General features: G+C 35.2%; 1 protein-coding gene across 1 annotated transcript in view; it reads left to right on the forward strand.

The window, feature by feature from the left end:
* LOC132544798 (serine/arginine repetitive matrix protein 2-like) overlaps positions 1–21,595 on the forward strand; it is a 132,209-nt gene that overhangs the window by 69,072 nt on the left and 41,542 nt on the right. Inside the window, exons 5-7 of the mRNA XM_060208444.1 lie at positions 9,575–13,682; positions 14,098–14,141; positions 15,820–15,867. Coding sequence (XP_060064427.1) covers positions 9,575–13,682; positions 14,098–14,141; positions 15,820–15,867 — 4,200 coding nt within the window. The remainder of the gene's footprint in view (positions 1–9,574; positions 13,683–14,097; positions 14,142–15,819; positions 15,868–21,595) is intronic.

Below are 21,595 nucleotides of genomic sequence, written 5' to 3' on the forward strand. Positions count from 1 at the left end.
TGAAAAAATAAATGATTAAAAAAGAAGTTTTCCAGAAATTTAACTTCAACAAATTGTTATTGACTTGTTTTACAGTTTGGACCCGGATTTCCTTTGATGGAACAGAGACTAGTTTGCTTGAGTATAAAGAGACCCCACAATTATGAATATGTTGTAGCAAATGTTGAGTGTTACAATGAATGTGTGCATCACGATAGGACTGTGGTGTAACATACCTTGATAGATCGAATGACAGTGACGTTCAGACTGTTACGTAAAGTAAAAACCTGTCTCCTGATTTATAATCAATTATCTGACAACATGCTGTATACAGTATGCAGTGTAAACTTTGTGGTGGAAATCGAGATGCCAATATTTATTTAGATTTTTCCTTTTATTTTCACCTGTAGAGCTTTTGAGCATTTATCAATTATTCAGGAATGTAATGCAGGGAATGAATGGGCCAAATCAAGCACATTTATAGCTTTATAGAAAAGGAACAAAGAAGGTTTCAGCTATATAATGCAGGTCCACACAATGCTGTGAAGGTTTCATTATTTCTTGTACAATAGTGACAGGGATATAGCAGATTTTAAGGTAGGGAGAAATCTTATAGGATGATATCTGATTGATATTGATGGATGTCAAAGTGCTGAAAGTTCATAGAATACATACACAGTAATGGACCCCCCCCTTTCCTGTAGGCCTTGTCTCTCTGCCTGGTTAAGTAGTCATGGTGTACTTTTAAACAGTGTTGACATGTTATGGCTTTGAAATAAACACAAAACAATTTGTTAAGATATTTTTTGGGAAAAAAGGAAAAGAAATGAAATACATATTTATTATTGTGAAGGAAGTCTATGTATGACAGAAATAAAATTGAGCATTGACCTGTAAACTTTAGAACAATAGACCAACAGAACCTAGTAAAGCTGAAATGTTTAATTCTTTTGCGTTGCATGCCAAATGTAATAGAGCTGAAAATATCGTGGTAAGACTGTTGTAGTTTCTGACAGAGTGACACGGGCGTTTAACCTTGACAAGAAAAAACTAGGCTAACTATGTCATCTGTTTATTGTTACCGGACTGAAAGCTATAAACTTGTGTCTGGAATAAGGATAAATGAATTGGATTCTTTTTCTCCATCTCTGACCTTTTGATTAGTTGTAGGTGTCTGAGGGAGTGACATTCTCTTCTGTAACAGGGTTGACTTACAGAATGCTGTGTTTGAACTCAGCTGGAATTGTAGAAAAGTTGGTGTTTGCTTTCGAGCTCATGAAGATTTTGTGAAGTGAAATTTAATATGATTCTTTAAAGGTTTGTAATCATGGCTGATTTGTTTGGAGATAAACAGCATGAGATGTTATAGTATCTAGTTAAGATTTGTAAGGGTTCTTACTGTTCATTGTCTGTTGTGTAATGAAGTCAACTTAATGTGTTCTTGTTTATTGTTGAAAAACACATTTTCAGAAATTCATTATCCAAGCAGTATAAATATGATATTTTTAAACATTATCTACTTTTTGTCAGAGTAATATAAGAATTCATACACTATGATTTTGTAGTTTGTAAAAAACATGTTACGCCATCATTAAATACAACTTTCCTCGGTGTTAATCACCCGGAGTCACTGTTCCGATGACATACTATATGTAGATCAGCTCGTTTCTCTCTGATAAGATAGCATGATATATTTAATTCTAAAATTCCTTTGAAAATTGTTGATATTTACTACCGTATGTGACCAAAGACACCATCCTGAACACTTTGTTCTAATCTACGAGGATTGTCAAAATTACTAGACATGTATGAGCGATATAGGAATTTTTTATTTGAAATATATATCATTAAATTATAGTGATGTGAGACAGGACCAAAATGGACATGGTTAATTATAAGGGACATGGCATTCATTGTCCCGTAATCACTCATTTTCAATTTACAGGGATGTAGTTGTATTGCAGGGGGGAGGTGGGGTGGGGGGGGGGGAGATATTTCATTTGAGATAAATCATTTTGATATCTATTCCAGGATCTTCTGAGTTATTTTTACATATCTAAAGTTTCCAAATAAACAGAATTTCAGTAGATAATAGAGGTTTCTTGTCTAAGTTAGGTTGTGTTATCCGAAGTGAATCACATGCGGTGGTCTACTGTCGTAATCATACAGCTAGATCTTTGTCAGACAGGTGAGATGCTTATCGTTATTTACATAATTACTTTTTTACATGAAACTTTAGAAATGATAAGGTTTCGCTTATGTTGGCAGTTTCTTATCTGACAAAAAATAACTGAGGAATATTTCGGACTTTTTTGTAACCATATGAAAGTATCACAGATCCATTCACAGACAATTTACTTAGCTAATTAAAAAAAGCATCTCTTTGATTGGGTAATGGCCTACTCCCTAGGGAAATTACTGATGTAGATATGTATATTGACTTAACTTGCTTGTGGTCCTTGTAGGCTAATGAGAGTGGGCCTATCATTCATTGTCTACTCTGAAATAACATGATTAATGAGGTTCACGGAATATCAAACCTCCAGCACTTTAATTATAGAGGCACAATATCATTGTGATGTCGTTTTGTAAACTGTAGGCTTTATACTACAATTACTTCCCACTTGTATATAAGTGGCACATATTTATGTAGCTGGGCAGTTTATATCAAATTCATTTCCTGAACCAGCAATATTTATAAACATTAAACTCCATTGTATAATGACCATGTACATTTTTGTAATAATAGATATTTGCCTACAGGGTATGACCTGTAAATATGATTACCTGTGGATCTGATCGTTAATTAATGATTGTTTTGTACCTTATAGAAATTGAGGTCATCCTCAGTATTCCAAACAACCTCTGTTAAAACTTTCATTCACTGACATAGTAGCACAAATTTTTCCACTGTAATTTTTTGAAAATGATAAAACCAAAAATGAAAACACATGTACAAATAAAAAAAATAGTAAACAGAAATGTTATTTCTGATTTATCTATTTCTGACAAGATTGTTACGACAATTTGAATTTTAATGTATTTCTGTATGTATCATATCTTTACTGACAGTAAGACACACACATCTAATGATAGATTATTTCAATATCTAGAATGACATTCGTTTCATTTGCGTCCCTGGAGATTTGTCCTCGGGGAGATACCAGACACCTGCAGATAGTAATAATGCATATACATGTTTAATATCCTTCTGTTGAAAAACCATCAAACTACAGAAGTACATATGACAGTTATTATTTGTATAATTTGTCACAATTTTTTTTTTCAAATACTTTTTCAAATACAGAAATTGTGACAAAAGAAAATGAATTACATTCAATTTCACCTTAGGAATTTCATAGCAATATCTACCTGTCCTCATTGTTGACGAATTACCTGTAATATCAGGTGGGTGGGTAGTCTGACCCATTGTCTTGTTATGTAACATAGGCCCTGCGGGTATACCAAAAAGAGGTCAAAAGGTTGACTGGTATTGAATTGAAAAGTGTTTTGGAATTCTGTTCTAAAATAAAGATATTTTGATTTCAAACTTAATGAATTTTAGAGGTGAGATTATTGAATCTGTGTAGTATATAAACTGATGTAATGATTTCATGATGTGTGTTCCTGAATCACTAAGCCTAGAATTACAGGGATAATGTTAAGGAATTGTTGTAGGATACAGGCGGGGTTTCTATATTCTAATAAGATCATATGACTTGTCACCTTTATATACAAACATAAATGAGTGGTTTGATACACAGACCAATGGGAACCTCTTGATTTACTGAAAGGCCCGCTATTTGGTTGGAATGTATTAAAATATTTCCTTTTGTGTGAAAAAGAGATTTTTGAGATAGCCCAAACCTCATAGTAAGAGACGAACAGAAATGCTTCGTCATATATCAGTGTCAAGGTTAGGAACATGCAGAATTCGGTGACCCTACGTTATTGAAATCTGTCTTACCCAATATTTGTCCTTCAATTTTAGGTAATGATTAGGTATTAATTGTAAAAGGTTTTCGACATTTTATGAATTTGTGTAGGTCGTTAGTATGTATTGATCTGTATCAATGGAAATTATAGACAAAAAATTAATGTAGCGCTGAGGTTTTTGTGAATGTTGAAGGTTATAGTTTGGTACAATTTATATTTTTGCAAATCACTGGTGTGAATTGGTGCAATTGACAAATGGAGAGGAATAGAATATATCTAATAGTTATCTATCTTGGGATCGAAATTTGATTCCCATCGAAATTGAAAAAGGAAATTAATATTAAAATCAAATTAGAAAGGTTTTTGTTTGTTCCTGAAAAGAACATATGCAGGCCTTGATAGTATATAAAAAATAAAAAAAGATGATTTCAAATGGATTTTTGATTCCTAGGTCTGCTTGAAAAGAGATGGAACTTTTCTTATTGAAATGATTTTGTTATAAAAACTGTTTTATGGCATCTTGGGGAAGATGGTATTAGAAAATAGAATTAACATTGTTGGGGATAATAGGACATGCAAAAGTCCCGTTTTATCGTGTATGAAATTAATAAGATCTCATTGAAGCAATCACAACGTCTGATATGATATCCCTGAAATGAAAAGATTCAGAAATTGAACTAGTCCAGTTAGATAAAATTAATGCAATCAACGTTTTGTAGGCTACACTATCTATTGGAAACAGACATAGCATCAGTGATTTCGACCTTGCTTACATTTGTAGGCATTCAAGTCAGAGAAGTTATGTAGAAAATACATTTATTTCACCACAGGAGTTAATTTAGATGTTAGAAATTTGATGTTGAAGTCCCTGATTTGATACGCATGATAAATGTATCTGGGTATTCAGGCTGTTTAATGGCAGACATTAAGTTACCACCTGGGTTCATCAAGTTCATGGTAGATTTGGTTTTCATCAGTGACAGTAAAGGTCACACTGAAACATTAATGGACACAATCAAACCCCTGAAATGACCAAAAAATTAATGTCACTTTTATTGGACTCCGATTTGACCAGAGAATTATGGTTTATGGTGTGTGATATGTAAGTAAATTGTTGTGAGGGCGTGACCTTCCTTTTGTCATGGCAACCAGGGCTGGACAGAGGGATGACCAGGGTGTGAAATTGGAACCTACAGTAAAAAGTGTTGTATTGATCAGAATATCAAGCGGTCATTCTGTCGTTCTAGACATCCAACCACCATAAGCCAGATGGTTTTTGTGATTTGACTTTTGACAGGAAGGTTGTGGACTTTATTTTGAATGGTTTATTTGTTGGTCAAAAATTGAACGTTTTGCAAAAGGACTGGAAACCAATACATGTAAGTAGACCTTGTAAAGTTTCAGATTATTTTAGTGGAAGCTTTCCTATCTCATCTGTACATTATTGTCCTCTCCGATGATTTACTCAAAATTAACTCTTTTATAAATCTGATTTTCAAACAAAATCTGAGATATTTTTCAATTTAAAAGATCTTGCCAATGATATTTTTAATTAAAAATTCAGCACCATATCACTTTGTGGTGTTTCAATTAACCTTGACAGTTTTTGATTGAACTGTCCTGGTTGACCATTTCAAAACTTGAACCTGATGATGGACAAATGAATACGATTTTTTGCTATTCAACAATGTCAATAAAGAATTTGTTTACGTTTTACCAGCTCATTACCAGTAATGATAGACGGTGAAATAACTCTCCGAATTGACACTGACATTTCCTTTATAAGTCTTCAGGGAGAAAATAGTTTATAGAACACAATGTCCAGAGCTGTTATTATTTATTTACAAATATGAAATGGACTCATTCATCCATAAATGTTGACATATGGACAGTTATCAAGGTGAAAATACTCCAATGAATTAGCTTCCCAGTATCTCTTGTAAGGATACAACCTGTTAAAACGTTTGGCAGCTGGACACACTACAGAGGTGTGTTTGTTGACTCTCTGGTATGTTCTACAACATTCAAATCATTGAGGGGGATAATGTTTAATTACAAGATGTAGTTTTATTAATGGGGTCATTGGGTTCGTTTTTGCGTTCTCAAAAAAGAAATTGAGTGCACCTAATAGCAGGGAGCCAGCATGTGGGTTGATCGTTCTTAATCTTCTATACCAAGAAACCCGTAACTTCTACAATCTTGTAGACACTCTGTATTGTCAACTATAATGAGCTTAGTAAGGTAATCTGTCAGTCGTTTGTTGAAAGTTTTCTGTAGACTAGTGGCTGGAGACCTGATGAACCCTGTACACACATTGTGGTCAGTGGTTACACAAGTTATATCTACATGTAGGTATACAATATTACAATATACCTTAACCTCAAAAACCACTACTTATATTCAGGGCTTTTGGTCACTTCAGTGGTGAGTTTATCAGTGGTCAGTCTGTGGATTGACCACAAATGGATACAGCTTTAAACAATAGGTGATACAGTTTAATTGGTCAGACCGAATTGTCAGTGATGAAGTACAACAGGTAATAATAATTAATTTTTAATTTTTTCATCTTTTATTCTGCGTTTTTCTTCATGAAAAAGAAATACAGTACTGGTACATAAAAAAGTCTATTCTGATCCTTGTAGGAGTTCTATTTTTGGAACCTTGATTTGTAATTTTTGAATCGGTTTCATTTGACAACATCACAGATAAGATGATGAGTTGGGTAAGTATTTCTCTCTAACTGAATTAAGTGACTTAATTCCTACAGGTAGTTGAGAATATTTATGTTTTGTTCTTTGTGTTTTCAATAATTTCATCCAGAAACGAACATATCTGATTGTAGAAATAGCATTACTTACTGAAGACTTAGTTTTGTCAGCATGGGAGAACGGGATATTCCATCATATTTTCAAAGAGAAAATCTGTCACTATTTCATTTAGTAAGTACATGAGCCTTGGGTATTGGAGTCTAATTGATAATTAATGAGTTCACACCGACATTCCTGATTTTATGTACGTTAATGAGCCATATGACATGAACACACATGACTGTCCATGTACACAAGGATGACCCTGATTTAGCACCTATACATTGTTAATTTATTCGGTGATTAAGGTCAGGTAAATTATTCATAAAGGCCAAAAGAGTCATCGGGAGACAGAACACCTGGCCTGTTACTTCTGTGATCATAATCCGTTCCAAACATTTCGGTGAAAATAATTGTATCAGAGAAGCTCTTGATCAGGAAGGTAGGTACTCTGTAGAGGCGACAATGACCAGGTTACTTATTGGAATGTTTTCGGGACAAATGGATTGATTTGGTATTGATCTGTGTTTGGTTGGAGTAGTTACGGAGTTTGAATTAATATTTTATATAAGAAAGTAGGATATTTTAAGTGTGAAGAAAGGTGGTGATGGTAAATCTGTTATTCTAAACAGTTGTAATACCCTGGGTTTAAATGTTATCAATGTATATAGAATTCCAAAGTTTGATAACACTGCACTAGTTGTTACTGAATTACACCATCTCTGTGGAAATATTTGATGTAACATTGAATGATATTGATATTTTTGTCCTCTGTGATTTTATTGGTTTTGTGTATTTACTTTAAATTTTAGACAAATATGAACTCCATACTAAGTTATGTCATAGAATTCAGATGGTAGGTTCACCTGAGACATACGTACTGCATTATGTGTGTGTTGAGTAACATGATAATTTTATCTTATCACTGATTGGCCAGCTTACCTTTGAAGGTTTCACACCACTAATCAAACTGATAATGAACCGGTATTGGTATTTTGTTAGTTTATATCTACATTCCACAAACCACCTGATATTTGCCGCTAGATAAATTGTCAGAGTTTTGACGCCTCTGTTCACTCATATCAGCTTGCATAATAATGATATTGTTGTACTTACGATGGAGAACATAGCAAGGTGGTCACGATTTTCTGTACCATGACTAATATTGATTCTAGAAGAATTGTTTATTCAGTATTAAAGTACTTCCAATGTAAGATTGTTGAATTTTCAAACCCTAGAATTCATGGAATATATTTCTTCACAGTAAAATATTCTAAATGATTAAATTTTTTTTTCAAAGAAATTTTAGATCTTCTTTAAAATTTGATAAAAATGTCATGTCAGAATTCTCTTTACTTGCGTTAGTGGGATCACTGAGTTATATTTGGCAATGTTTGTGAATTTATTATTTAAGAAAAAAAAATATTGATAATGTGGGGAAGTAGTGGTGTAGGTGAAATATGACAATGTGTCAGTAAAATAGGGATTTGATAAGAATTGTGTCTTGATTGAAAGAATGTCATTATATTAATTTCTATAGATTGTTGAACTGATCAAATGGATAATAAAAGGACATATGGATTTATTGATTGTATATATACGCTTGGTGACAGGGAGTCTCCATCTCCTATCTACCTTTTACCTACAGTCTGATTTTTATTAATGATCAAGGCTTATTTGACATATGAGGATAGAAATGGTGACACAGGGTCTCCCTGCTACCATCCTGATCTCCCATTGGCTGGGACTAGTCAGTGCCTCGGGCCTACAAAGCCGTGATGCCTGTGATGGTCGTTAGTTTTTTTATCGAGGTCTTGGCCTCTGGTTACATAACTCTGCTGTATACTGTTTTGGTTCAAACCTGCGCAGGTGATTGGTAATCATTATTTCCTTCATATATATGTTTCTGGTGGCAAGCTCATGACATCGTGGCTTGACTTCCGACCTTCGTGACTTATGTAGGACAAGGTGGATAACTCTGCGGCTGTGTATGTTGATCATTAGATGAAGGTTATATTGGTTCTTAATGATAGCGTGATCATGTTTGTTGTGGGCGGTAGTGATCCTTGTGTACAACTCCTGCTCCGCTATTTGTGGCTAACACACACAATTGTACAAGACTCTGATGTTTAAGTGTTACACAGATGTATATCTGTTATGTGGCGTGTTCCCTGGAAAACAGGTAAAATGTCTTCATAATGATGTCTCAAATTAGGAGTAGGAATAATGTTAATTACAGACACAACTACCTTCCTGGAGGACACATACCAGTATTTGACATTTGACGTTGTTGTGGTGTTTGTAGGCAGATAGTGTATTTATTATTCACAAATCATTGCTGCTCTGTTCAGTTTGTTTCCTGGTGAAAGCTTGTAATCTTCTGATGTACACTTCAGCTATGTTCATACTGGTAACAACATTCATAAGATACAGCAGTTTTATGTCTCAAACAAGTGCAGCATTTTATCATCAGTATCCATTTGCTGAGAGAAATATTAGATTTTTGTTGTTTAAGATTTCTAACTTTCCACATATCTGACTGTATATTCCTTGAATCAGGTAGATTATTCTATGTCGGTGAAATGCCTACAGGGGTAGCTTGATGTAAATAATATGCTGCAATGTTGAATATGGTTAAAAGGTGGATAGGACCTGAGGATGTTACTTTCTGACACCTGTATACAGGTAGAATGCCCTGGTACCATTTCTAGGTTTGACACCTTCCCTGTCAAATCAAAAACAACATATAACTAATTGTTTGGTTGATGTCCAGAGGGAGATAGAAAATGGGTTCAATAATGCATTTTTATAAATTACTCATTCTAATGATGTGTTTTGTTTGTATTTTTCAGTGGGACACGTAGACTGAAGAATAATTCATCTAGTTCAAGTACGTCCTCAAATTCTGTCCATTCGTCACCACATGACAACAACAAACAACAAAGTGCCCAACAACAAAGTCCTCAACAACCACAAAGTCCACATTATTCTATTCCCCATCAACAGAGTCCTGTCTCTAACCAAAATCTCCCAGGCAATCAACAGGGACAATCTTTAAGTAATGTCAATCAAAATGTCAAGGGAGATAACTCTGAACAGGACATGGAATCAGCAACAGCAGCAAAATTAAAGGGATGGGCGACGGTGGAAGACCTGACTCAGAAACATCAGCGCCAACTCTTATTACAACAACAACAGCTTCAAGGTCAACAGGTCACAACCTCTGTCGCCCCTAGCAACAATGTGAACCAAGTTTTTCAAGGTCACAATCAGTATCCTTCTGGACATCTGTCTCCTGCCATGTCCTCACCCAGTATAAACACAGGCGACCATTGGAAGGGTGGCTACGGACATGGAACTCCATCTAGCAACAGTCACGTGGTGCCTTCCTCTTCCCCAGCCATGACAAAACAGGGTGTGGACCTAAATGAGGGTTATGCAACCACGAGCACACCACGTAGTCCTACAAATTCCACAAACTATATGCCAAAATTCCCTAATCGCCCAACAAATTTAACCTATACCAAATCGAGTAGTGGTTATGGCGATCACTTGAATAAGGGAAGCTACTCATACAATTCAAGACCTTCTCCACATCAGCCTCAACATGGATCAAGTATGTACATAAACGATGACATTTCTGTGATTAAAACACCTGTGTCATCATCAAAGAAGTATGAGCGACGATCACTTCCACCACAGCTGAATGATTATCAGAATCTGAAGGATTTACGGACTAATTCGCATTCTTACGGAATGTTACCCCACAAGGAGGAAGAGGAGGGCAATAATCCACTGTCGAAACAACCTGATGGTCACTCACCATCCTCTCCTCCACCTCCTCCTCGAAGAGATATGTCCAGTCTAAAATATGTACAAGCTTCCTCAAAAAATCATGAAAAGTACCCTTCGTGGCCTGTGACACATCCAAATATGGATATGGAAGCAGGGGAGGCAATCACATCACAGGTCGGAGCCTGGCCAGTGAGAGACAAACCCCATGGAGGTGACAGTTCTACAGCAGACGGTCAATCTTATCAACCACAATTAAAGCCTGTTAACGAGGGAGCAAATGATTCGGACAGGAAAAATGGTGAGGATAACAAAAGGAATCAGAGTGACCCAGGATTTAATAAACCGAACAGTTTTAAAGGACTTAGTGTCAAGCGTCCCACCCCACAGGAAATTCAGCAAAGCTGGAATCAAAACCAAAAAATAAATACTAAACAAAATAATAAATCTGTAGACAATTTCTTCCTTAATAACTCACCTGGATATCCAAAGCCTTTGTTAGATCAGGATGGAAACAGAATTGGCGATGCTAAATATAGCATACCTTCACCACCAGAACGGGACAATCCTGCTCCCGATACAAAATTATTACAGGAAAAACTAGCAACAATGATGGCACCTCATTCTGAAAGTTCAGGTTTGCATCCACGTAGTGGGAAATATTTGAACTTTGACCCTTCAAGGGTAACTGATTCTGTGCATGAAAGTAAGGATACCAAAAGTAAAGGATTCCGTCCTTCCTCTACTGGCCATACCACTTCCCAATCACAAAGTGCTAGTTCTGTGTCAAGAGTTGATTCTAGTACCAGTCCATTACAAAGTCCAATGGAATCAAATTATCCTTCATTTAGCTCTCCTTCTGTGAGCGAGAGCAAGGATAGGCCATCAGAAAATCTCCAGCAAGTGTCAAGTCCTCGTGGTGTCATTGTGAAGCATATGCTTTACTATAACACAGGAACACAAACTGATACAAACTCTCAAGGGAGTCGGACTAATGTTCATGTGACTTCTAAAATCCAGGACAAAGATACGGTTCTGCAGGAGAAATCAATCCAGGCTCATTTATCTGATAAAGACACAAGAAATGAAACTAATAGGAGTGCAGCTTCTAATTTTGGAACAAAATATATGCAAGGTTTAAAAGAGGATACAAAGAAAGGTCGCAATTCCAGTGAAAGTAAAGACAATTTTTCTGAAGAGGATTCACAAAATTATGCTCCGATGATTCGCAAACTTTCACAAGAATACATGAGTGGACGAATGCAAGGTGGTGATAAGCGTTTATCTGGTGATTCTGGTGTATTCACAGTAAGCGCCACGAGTCCGGGATCTGATATACCCCCTCACTCGTTTGGCCAATTTCTCGGAATGCGTGAAGCAGAATCTTACAACAGTATTGTGATACATCCAAATGAAACGTCACATCCATTTGGAAAAGACTATCAAGATTCAGAGCATGAAGGTCAAGGTCGGATAGACTCGAGTAAGATGGAGTTAGATAGACGATTGTTCAATCCTTCAGACTCCAGAGTCGGTGGACACAAGGGAAGGTATAGTATGGATTCATCTTTTTCTCAAAAGATTCTGCCAAACAAAAAAAGTCTACAGGATACACGATATAGTTCTGATGCCAATTTGCAGTCGACTTATGCAAATCAGAGGATGCACAGTATGAGCATGTCATCTTTAGCTCCAAAACACAGTAAAGCGGACTCCGTCTCTGAGGGGCAGTATTTACGTCCCACGCACAGAAGTTCAAACTCCTCCTCATCGTCCTCAAGACATGGATCAGAAACGAGGTCATCTGCCAGTTCGTATCATGGATCATTAAATTCACCTGGCGTACAAATGTTGCAAGGTCAAGGTCAACATCGTACAAGTCAACAGGACTCTGATTCAGTGTTTCTTGATCCAGATGTTACAACATCTCCAAACTTTAAACAATCGGATGTCAGTTCACCAAATATGTCACAAATGTCAGATAGCGGAAGTGCTCCATCTCGACGTAGTATAGGGCGAAATACTTCCATGAAACTTGCATATGGGACTTATGATGAGGCTTCTCGAAAGTTTGAGGAGCCTGGACAAAAGTCATCTGGGAGACAGATAGTACATGGCAAGTCTAGATCATATTCTGGTGACTATATGCAGATGAATAATAACCAAAATCGACCTTCACTTGGTCAAATCCGTGAGGATTCTTCGGAAGGACGCTGGGCTGATGTTGTCAGCAAGTCCAGATCACTTCACCTAAATACAACAAGTTCAGTTTCAGAGGAATCAAATTATGCAAATATTGATCCATTGAAAATGGAGAAAAACTTAAATCCTGAATTGATCGAAAGATCAAACTTAAAAAGGACTACATCAGAACAAATCCGTCCTCTGTCTGGTCATGGCTTTGATGAAATTAGACCACCACTTCCGAACAGAGATTCACATCCTGGGTACCACAGTGCTATGAAACATTCCAAATCAGACACATGGCAAAAACCAGTGCAATCTCCAACACAGTCTCAAAGTGACCTTAATAGCCAAAACTTTCAATCACCATCAACTTCACAAATGGATTTAAATCCTGAATCTGACACGGAAGTGAAAAAGATTGTGGATTCTCATACAAGCAGTGCTATTTCTTCTTCAGTGTCACAGTCCCAAATAGACATGAACAGAAGAAGTGACAGTTATATAAATGAGAAACAAAAACAGCGTAATGCTGTTCAGGATTTCATGGAAAGGAAAACTGGAAAGAGGCTATCAGATAGTGATGACACACCAGCAACAACACCTGAAGAGCCAAAAATAGCTCATTCTTCTTCACAGGACAGATCTTCTCCAAAACTTACCCCAACCCAGTCTTTCAGAGAAAAATATGCAAGACGACAGGAAAGTTTACGAAGGTCCAGGTCTATTACGTCTCGAGATTCATCAGATTATGTGCATATGAGTCGTCCTTCACAACCTCATCCACAAACGGAATGGAGTAAGATTCGGTCTCAGGCACAAGATGGATCCAAACGACCCCACTCCATTAGCTCTGATATCAGTTTGGTGGATCCATACGCGGTGACACCCATAACAGAGGCTTCTAAACAACAGGATATAGACATGGAGGCCCACAAACGAAGCAAATCTGATTCCACAGATGTGGGCACGACACAAGATCTGGTAAGTTGTCACCCTTCCCTGTATGTAAATATGGCTTGGCAGATATTTTTGTTATAGATTTTAATAGATTGTAGACATATCACGACTTATTAAGGGATTTCAGTGACAGACAGTCTCCTAACACAGCTCTACTGTAAAACACTATAAATATGCAGTTCTTTTCAGGTTTATTGTGAATTGAATAGTTATAAATATGATTTGATTCAAATCAAGTACTTGATGGCAAATTCTTCTATCATTCAAGAAGTCAGCATAGTTTCTATTTCATAGTTGGCTTTTTCTGGATGATGAAAGTGACAGTCAGTCATACCATAGAGCAATTAACATTACAAATTAAAAAGTTCTACTCTGTTGTTCTAGTTTTCTAAGTTAGACTTGTTATCATATTATTTACCTTTACTTTTGCTGTTTTCAGTCTCAGCAAAGAGGGGAAGACAGTACAAATGCTCCAACTTCAAGGTAAGAATGGTGCTTCTTATGGACTAAGGGAGGTAACTCCAATGGTCTTAATCTTATTTTCTCAATTAAAAAATAACAAAACCTCAAACAAGTCTGTTATTTTGATGATGAATATTAAGAGGTTCTTCTTCATTCATTATTATGTCTGAATATTATATCTTTATATAAATCTATATATTTATTTATATATATATTATCTATATAGTCTTCAGACCCCCCCATCCGTTCCCGCCCCCTTAAAGATTAGAAAAAAAATAGGATTAGACATGTACAGGAAACTCTTTGAGTCAGATAAAATAATAAATCTTAATATACCCTGTCAGATTAATCTTAATAGATATTTAATTAAAAAACACTTATGACTCAAAAATGATTGACTGTAATTAAATGTTGAAATCCATATAATATGTGAATGACTTTTATATATTGTAATTAATATGGTTAAAAAAATAACTAATTACTGTAGGTGTTTCACTTAGTATGTCATTGTTTTGAAGTGTTCACAATAAAATTCTTAGCTGGTCTCATTAAGGTTGATAAGTTCTGTCTGATGACAATTTCATAGATATGTTTGCATACCTGATGCCTTACCTAGATAGCAACAGATGACCTATTGCCCACCTTTGATACAAAGTCAGTCATGCATGTTGAAGTAGTTAAAATAACAGTCACACTTTTATGAGGAACCCCAGGGGTTCCCAAAGTGTATAAAGACATTAACACACAGAGATTTAAAAAAAACTTTTTTGTGTCTTTTTTTGGAGACAGTACAGAGTAACTAATATGGTTTAAATACAGCTGGAAGTGGTCGATGATATGCTTGTATGAAGTGCAAACACAAAGAAAATATTTTCGATGTTTTTAGAGAATACTGTGTATATGGGGAGAGATATTATGATGTATTGTCTGACAGTCTGCTACAAAAGTTTTATTTGATGCTGTGGTTAAAAATTCTCTGTTTTTTTTCTGTATGCTGTGAATGTTATTGATGTTTGTTGAGCGATGCATTTTCTTTGACAACAAAACCTGTTTCAATAACTTAATGACATCTATGTCATAAAACTAAACTACGTAGTGAATCAGGTAGGAACAAGTGAAAACAATTAGAATACATGTGTGTAAGAATATAAAGAAGAGAGGTGTTCATCAACACGTGTGTGTAAGAATATAAAGAAGAGAGGTGTTCATCAACACATGTGTGTAAGAATATAAAGAAGAGAGGTGTTCATCAACACATGTGTGTAAGAATATAAAGAAGAAAGGTGTTCATCAACACATGTGTGTAAGAATATAAAGAAGAAAGGTGTTCATCAACACATGTGTGTAAGAATATAAAGAAGAGAGGTGTTCATCAACACATGTGTAAGTTTCTGATTTGTGCCCCCATTTTTTGTGGGGTTCTGCAGGTGTCAAAGTTCAAATACTTCCACATCAAAAAGTCATCAGAGTACCATATCTTAATACCTGAAAATTTTGATTAAAAACACCATACCTATCACAATATCTTTTATCATTTATGTTTCCTCTCTGAAACTCTGTTACAAATCTTTGTTTTATAAACAAGTAAGTGTGACATGGAATTTAAAATTCAGCATCTACCATAGACATTTGGCTCATTTTCTGATGAAAAGATTTATGGCCCAGATATACATATGTGTAAGTTGATTTATGCTCGCAGGAGGTACATGTACAGACAGACTCGCTGCCCTCCCCCTTCTCATTATCGGTAAGTCTTGTGTGACCTTGTATGACCTTCCTTGTGTGTGACCTTGAGATTGGTTTCTGTTTATTGTTTTGTTTTTAATCCAGAATTGCTAGCAGATTTGATTTTACTCAAATAGCATTTACTGTCATTTGAAAAGTATTGAAATATTTGACCATTTCATTTCCAAATCTAGCAGGAAAAATCTAGAAAAGACATCTAGAATTGTTTTAAATTCAATCAAGTGAACCCCATTGTAAACTTCATGTGCTACTCAAAAGATCTTTATTTAGAATAACGATATATAACATAGTTATTATTTTATAATTTGTTAATTCACTTAATAAAGAATAAATTTCTACAAAGTAACAGATCATCAACCAGTCAGAGTTAGGTAAATGTTTGTATGTCATATATCACACGTGTAGACTCGCCTTCCACGATTATTTATAAATGTCCTTGTAAATTGTGACCATCGCTGGTGCCTTTAAATAATTCCAGACATATAAACCTGACCATTATTAGTCACCACTGTTTAGGACAAGCACCTGTTATATCATAGACAACTAAATATATAGATTACTAAATGTTCCCTGTTTGTTATCTAATGATCAGATATGTTAAAGCATCAGTTATAGATTTGGTACAATTCCTATTTGTTACGTTTAATTGTCATAAATATCCTTATTTGATAGAAAAGAATTTCTGGAAAATTTCTGTAATTAGAAACTATTCTCAAATGTATTTGCATGCCTTATATATACATCTGTCTCAAAAGTCACTTAGCATAGTCTCAAGTTGTAATGATATAAAATATTGTTAGAACGAAAATAATCAACAATATTGTAGTCACTCATCTGCATGTCATGTTGACCATGTACACCAAAATGTCATGACCTTTATACAATCAAAGGTCATGCCTGTTGTGAAATAATTGTAGCAGAAGCACAAATGTTGTCTGTGTCATATAGTGTTAATGGGCAACTTCTGGTCATTATACCCACACATAAACCAGGACAATGGGGTGTTTGTTTCAGCCACTTTAAGTAAAATTGACACTACATCCAAAGGTCCATGATGCTCATTAACACTTTCATTCATCAGTTATACATGTGTTTATAGGATGGACTGCCATAAGTTCAGTGCCCCTAGTTCAAGTGTCCGACTTCAACATGATTCAATCATTTACCAAGCCCAAGGGCAATAACCTGTGTTTCTTGAGAACTGCTATACTTATTATAACTTAAAATAAATAAATGAACATATGATAAATGTGAACTTATTAATATCATGGAAGTAAAAATCTGATGATTTAAAGAAATATATACCAGTTTTTCTTTTTTCATTATGTATATCATGAAATATGAAAGTCATTCCCTTCATGGGAACAAATCACTTTGTGAAAGATGAATTTCTGTAAAAGAAAACCTCTCACCTGTGGAGATTTGTGAGAGATATGCTATTGAGCAAGTATTTCTCCATGATTGCGAGCAGATACAGTTGTAAAGCTGGACAGCTAGTCAATATTTGAAGAGTTTATATAGGAGTTACCTCCCTTTATAATATTTCAAATTAGATTTCCTGATAGACTTTCATCTGATTCCAATAACATTGATATAGGCCTGAGGTTTCAAATATTTTTAAATCCTGGCCTGAATTTTGTATGTTTCCAGAAAAAATAAACAGATCACTAATATCACTTAAAATATTTAAATTTTTTTTTTTATTTTAATGAAAATGATATAAGAAACTAGAGTAGTTTGAATTTGCCGTTATTTTGAAAACTTACTTTCTGAATTTCATACAAGGTGTAAAAATCAATTTTAATGATGTATCTGTGAAAGCGGACCTAAGTAATTGTTAAGTTGGTGAAGAGATACACTGCCAGCTCTGAGTCATATTTCCTATATGGTACAGTCATCATCACATTTATTGGTCTATCAGTAGGCTCGTCAACGCTGTGCTAAGGTAATGGGCAATCTTAAAGTTTCATCAACCACTATCATCATTATCGTCATCCTTCATCTGATCTGGTGGTTTCTCCCTATAAATTGACTTTTCTGGGGATGGCTTAATGCAGTATAGTCTAAACCATTATGAACTTCATGAAAAATTGCTTTTTAAAAATCAAAATGGCTGCAGATTATATTTGAGCACATGGAAGTAATCGTATCACTTGAAAGTTAGTCCTGGAATTTCATACAAGGTGTAAAAATCAATTTTAATGATGTATCTGTGAAAGCGGACCTAAGTAATTGTTAAGTTGGTGAAGAGATACACTGCCAGCTCTGAGTCATATTTCCTATATGGTACAGTCATCATCACATTTATTGGTCTATCAGTAGGCTCGTCAACGCTGTGCTAAGTTAATGGGCAATCTTAAAGTTTCATCAACCACTATCATCATTATCGTCATCCTTCATCTGATCTGGTGGTTTCTCCCTATAAATTGACTTTTCTGGGGATGGCTTAATGCAGTATAGTCTAAACCATTATGAACTTCATGAAAAATTGCTTTTTAAAAATCAAAATGGCTGCAGATTATATTTGAGCACATGGAAGTAATCGTATCACTTGAAAGTTAGTCCTGGTTTTTATCCTTACCCTACTAGTGGGTATTCCTACACCATACTTCTGTTAAGTCTCAGGTCACTTGTTACGAAGGTCATAATGATCAGTTTAAAATCACATTTAACAATTCACAAAATAAAAAAAATTGTTTCAGCGAGATGGTTGTAAAAAATCTTTGGTTTCTTGTTTTGTTTTGGAGATATTTTTAAGTTAGTGTGTTAAATGAGTCTGACCCCAACATCGCCCCATCCCCTCGCCCCATCCCCTCACCCTACCCCATCGCCCTATCCCACCCCTCCCTGTCCCTCAAATTTCTGATTAAGATATTCATAGTGTCACATTTGACACACACCTTTAGCTTTCAGTGTTTTTATAATTTCATCCAGATGATGTCACACACATATATACAATGTATAAGTTATCTGAGCTGGAACCTTCAGATGCCAACTGTCGTCTGCTCACTTGTAAATTTTTCACATTTTTTTCAAAAGTTTGTGGTGGCAATTTGATGAAAGTTTTTTATAAATCAGGATTTGAGAATTTTGGATTTATGTCGGACATAATGGCTGTTCTACATGGTGAGGATTTCAGATTTAAGGGAATTTAACAACCAAACGGAAAGTGTACCATCTCCGTGCAGAGTGTGATGTCACCTTATTAATGAAGTCTTGCTTGGTTTATTGCCAATCCACTCAAAATTGCATCAGTAAAATATCACGTCTATCAGTACTCCATGTGACTTCATACTGCACTGGATTTCCAGCACATGTGTCATGACCAGTATTTCTAGTTATGATGATTAGGGCAGGATATTCAGAGAAATGCTTTTATTTTCATTTTTTTTTATTATAAAATAATTTCAGATTCATCATTGAAAACCACAATTCATTTTATTTTTGTTTCTGTTTTAGTTTGCCTATAAGGATAATGTTATTTTTATCACCTGTTTACAGGTAGATATTCCTGAAGTATGTAAATAAATCAAAACAAACAAGTTTATACGCAAAGTCTGTTACAAAGTAGGGCGATTATCAGCCAATCAAACTGAATTACCAAGTTAGACAGGATGTAGATGATTAATTGAACAATAGCCCCATACCAGGCCTCCTTGAATGCCTGGATTATTAATACATTTCAATGATAATGAGTTCTTAATTAGACAATGGCCCCAATTGGACCCTCATGTGTTGAGTTATATTGATTGAAGGCCAGTCTTTAGTAACCTACATTCAACACTCATCTGTTAGTTTTTGAGGCCCTTTTAGAGGGTAATTTGTAATGTAAAACTTGAGATATGTGTAGTATGTATAGATAAGCCCAGGTATGTATACAGTAGGCCCAGTATATTTGGTGTGTGTATTATATATGTAGAACAGTCTGGCCCCAAGCTACTCAGCCCTATGCTAAACAATGAAACACCAGGTCACATGTGAATTTTCTCTTAACAGTCTAGGTATATAGATATATGCTGGTATATATAATGTAGGTAAACTTTATCTACATGGTGAGTGGACTGTCAATCATTACCTATTTCCTGTAGGGAAGTCCTAAGGAATGTGACTCTATACTTGTCAAGACAGTTCAGGACCTAGTGTGTATCACAGCTATTTGTCAAAACAAGGGCTTGTGTCAGAAAAACATTTTGCTGCACTAGACACCACACAGGACAGTTCAGGACGTTAATTTGATGCCCCCTGTCAGACGGATGGGGTGTGTTTTTTTCGTTGAAAACTTTCGTAAATCTTTCGTAAGGATCATTGGATCTGGTTGAATTGTTGACAGATTGGAAATTAATTCAGCAGGACTGTAAAGATGATATGATGTGGATGATAGTTGGGTTTTGTTGATGTTTGTCATGGAGGGTTTTGCAAGGTTAACTATAATGTCCTGAATTATGGAATACCCTGTACATTTTGTTGGTGGTGGGGCCAGCAATGTGTCCCGAGGACCTAATTCCTGCTGGAGGTAAGTGGCCATGGTCATTTCACTGGTCAATTTACATATCTTCAACACTGCATATACCTTTAATTACCTCGGTTATTTTGGCCCGTCCAAGCATGATTTTGCCAATAGTATAGAGTGCACTACTTTATCAAGTTTTCTTTTTATTTTTCTCTCATTAATGTTTAAATTGGTCAGAAAATGAACAACTCGGATATACATGTATGTAAATCTAACAGAAGCTGTTAACCTTTTAAAACCACAGATCAATGTCTGAAAATGTTGATCCCTTTCTTTAAATCAAGACACATTTAAAAAGAAGACAAAACATTTACTGTTTAATCTTCTTACACATTCTTACAGAGATCTAATTAGTCGGGGAAGGTCAGACAGGGGCTAAATACTACCCCTTGGGGTCGGAATTCATAATAGAATGTTACCACAGTGACAGTCTTAGGATACAAGATGGATATTTCTCCACTTTAAAACATGACTACATTATGTTGTGACCTATAAATATCTATGAAACTTATACACCATTACGCATACCTGTCTTGTATGTATACCTTTAAATGCACTAGGTTGTTCCTATCTTGTCAATTTATTTCAGGTATGTAGTCGATATTTGATCCACTAAGTGTTTCTCCCTATCTAAAGGTTTTTTTTGCACCTCCTAACTCTGTTTAAATGGTTTTTGCAGATGGTGCTCTATCTGTAAAAGTCAGTGCAATTTATCTGTTGCAAAAAAAATTCTTTTCACAATCTTGTGTCTGTACATTTTTGAGTATGAAAATAGCGATTATATGGAACATTATTTATGTCAACAGAATCTACAAATACGGTATATATCCTCCAAATGTTCAAAAAATATTCAGAAAGTTTTTATGGTAGATGTCAGTAAAAAATGTCAATTTGTTAAATAGTTATTTTTGTCATTAAAATTTTCTGTTTTTGGAATTTTTTTTATCTCATCTCCAAATTCTTTCTATCCATTATTATATTAAAATAAAAGTGCATGCGCACAGTTGAATAGCCTGTTGTAGACATTTCATTAGTTATCTCCCCTTGTGATTAAGCTACATTTTCTTGGGTGCCATATAAAAGACGTTGATAGATATATATACATATTGACTGGGTAGGTTTACAGTGAAACAAGATAATTAAGTTATGTAGTTGACTATACAGGTAATATTTTATAGGCCTGATAGTAATCCGACGACAGGTGTACCTGTTTACACAA

Source organism: Ylistrum balloti, unplaced genomic scaffold (genome assembly GCF_031769215.1).
Source record: "Ylistrum balloti isolate Yb309-2 unplaced genomic scaffold, AGI_CSIRO_Ybal_v1 Utg369808, whole genome shotgun sequence".
In the NCBI taxonomy this organism is placed as follows: domain Eukaryota; kingdom Metazoa; phylum Mollusca; class Bivalvia; order Pectinida; family Pectinidae; genus Ylistrum; species Ylistrum balloti.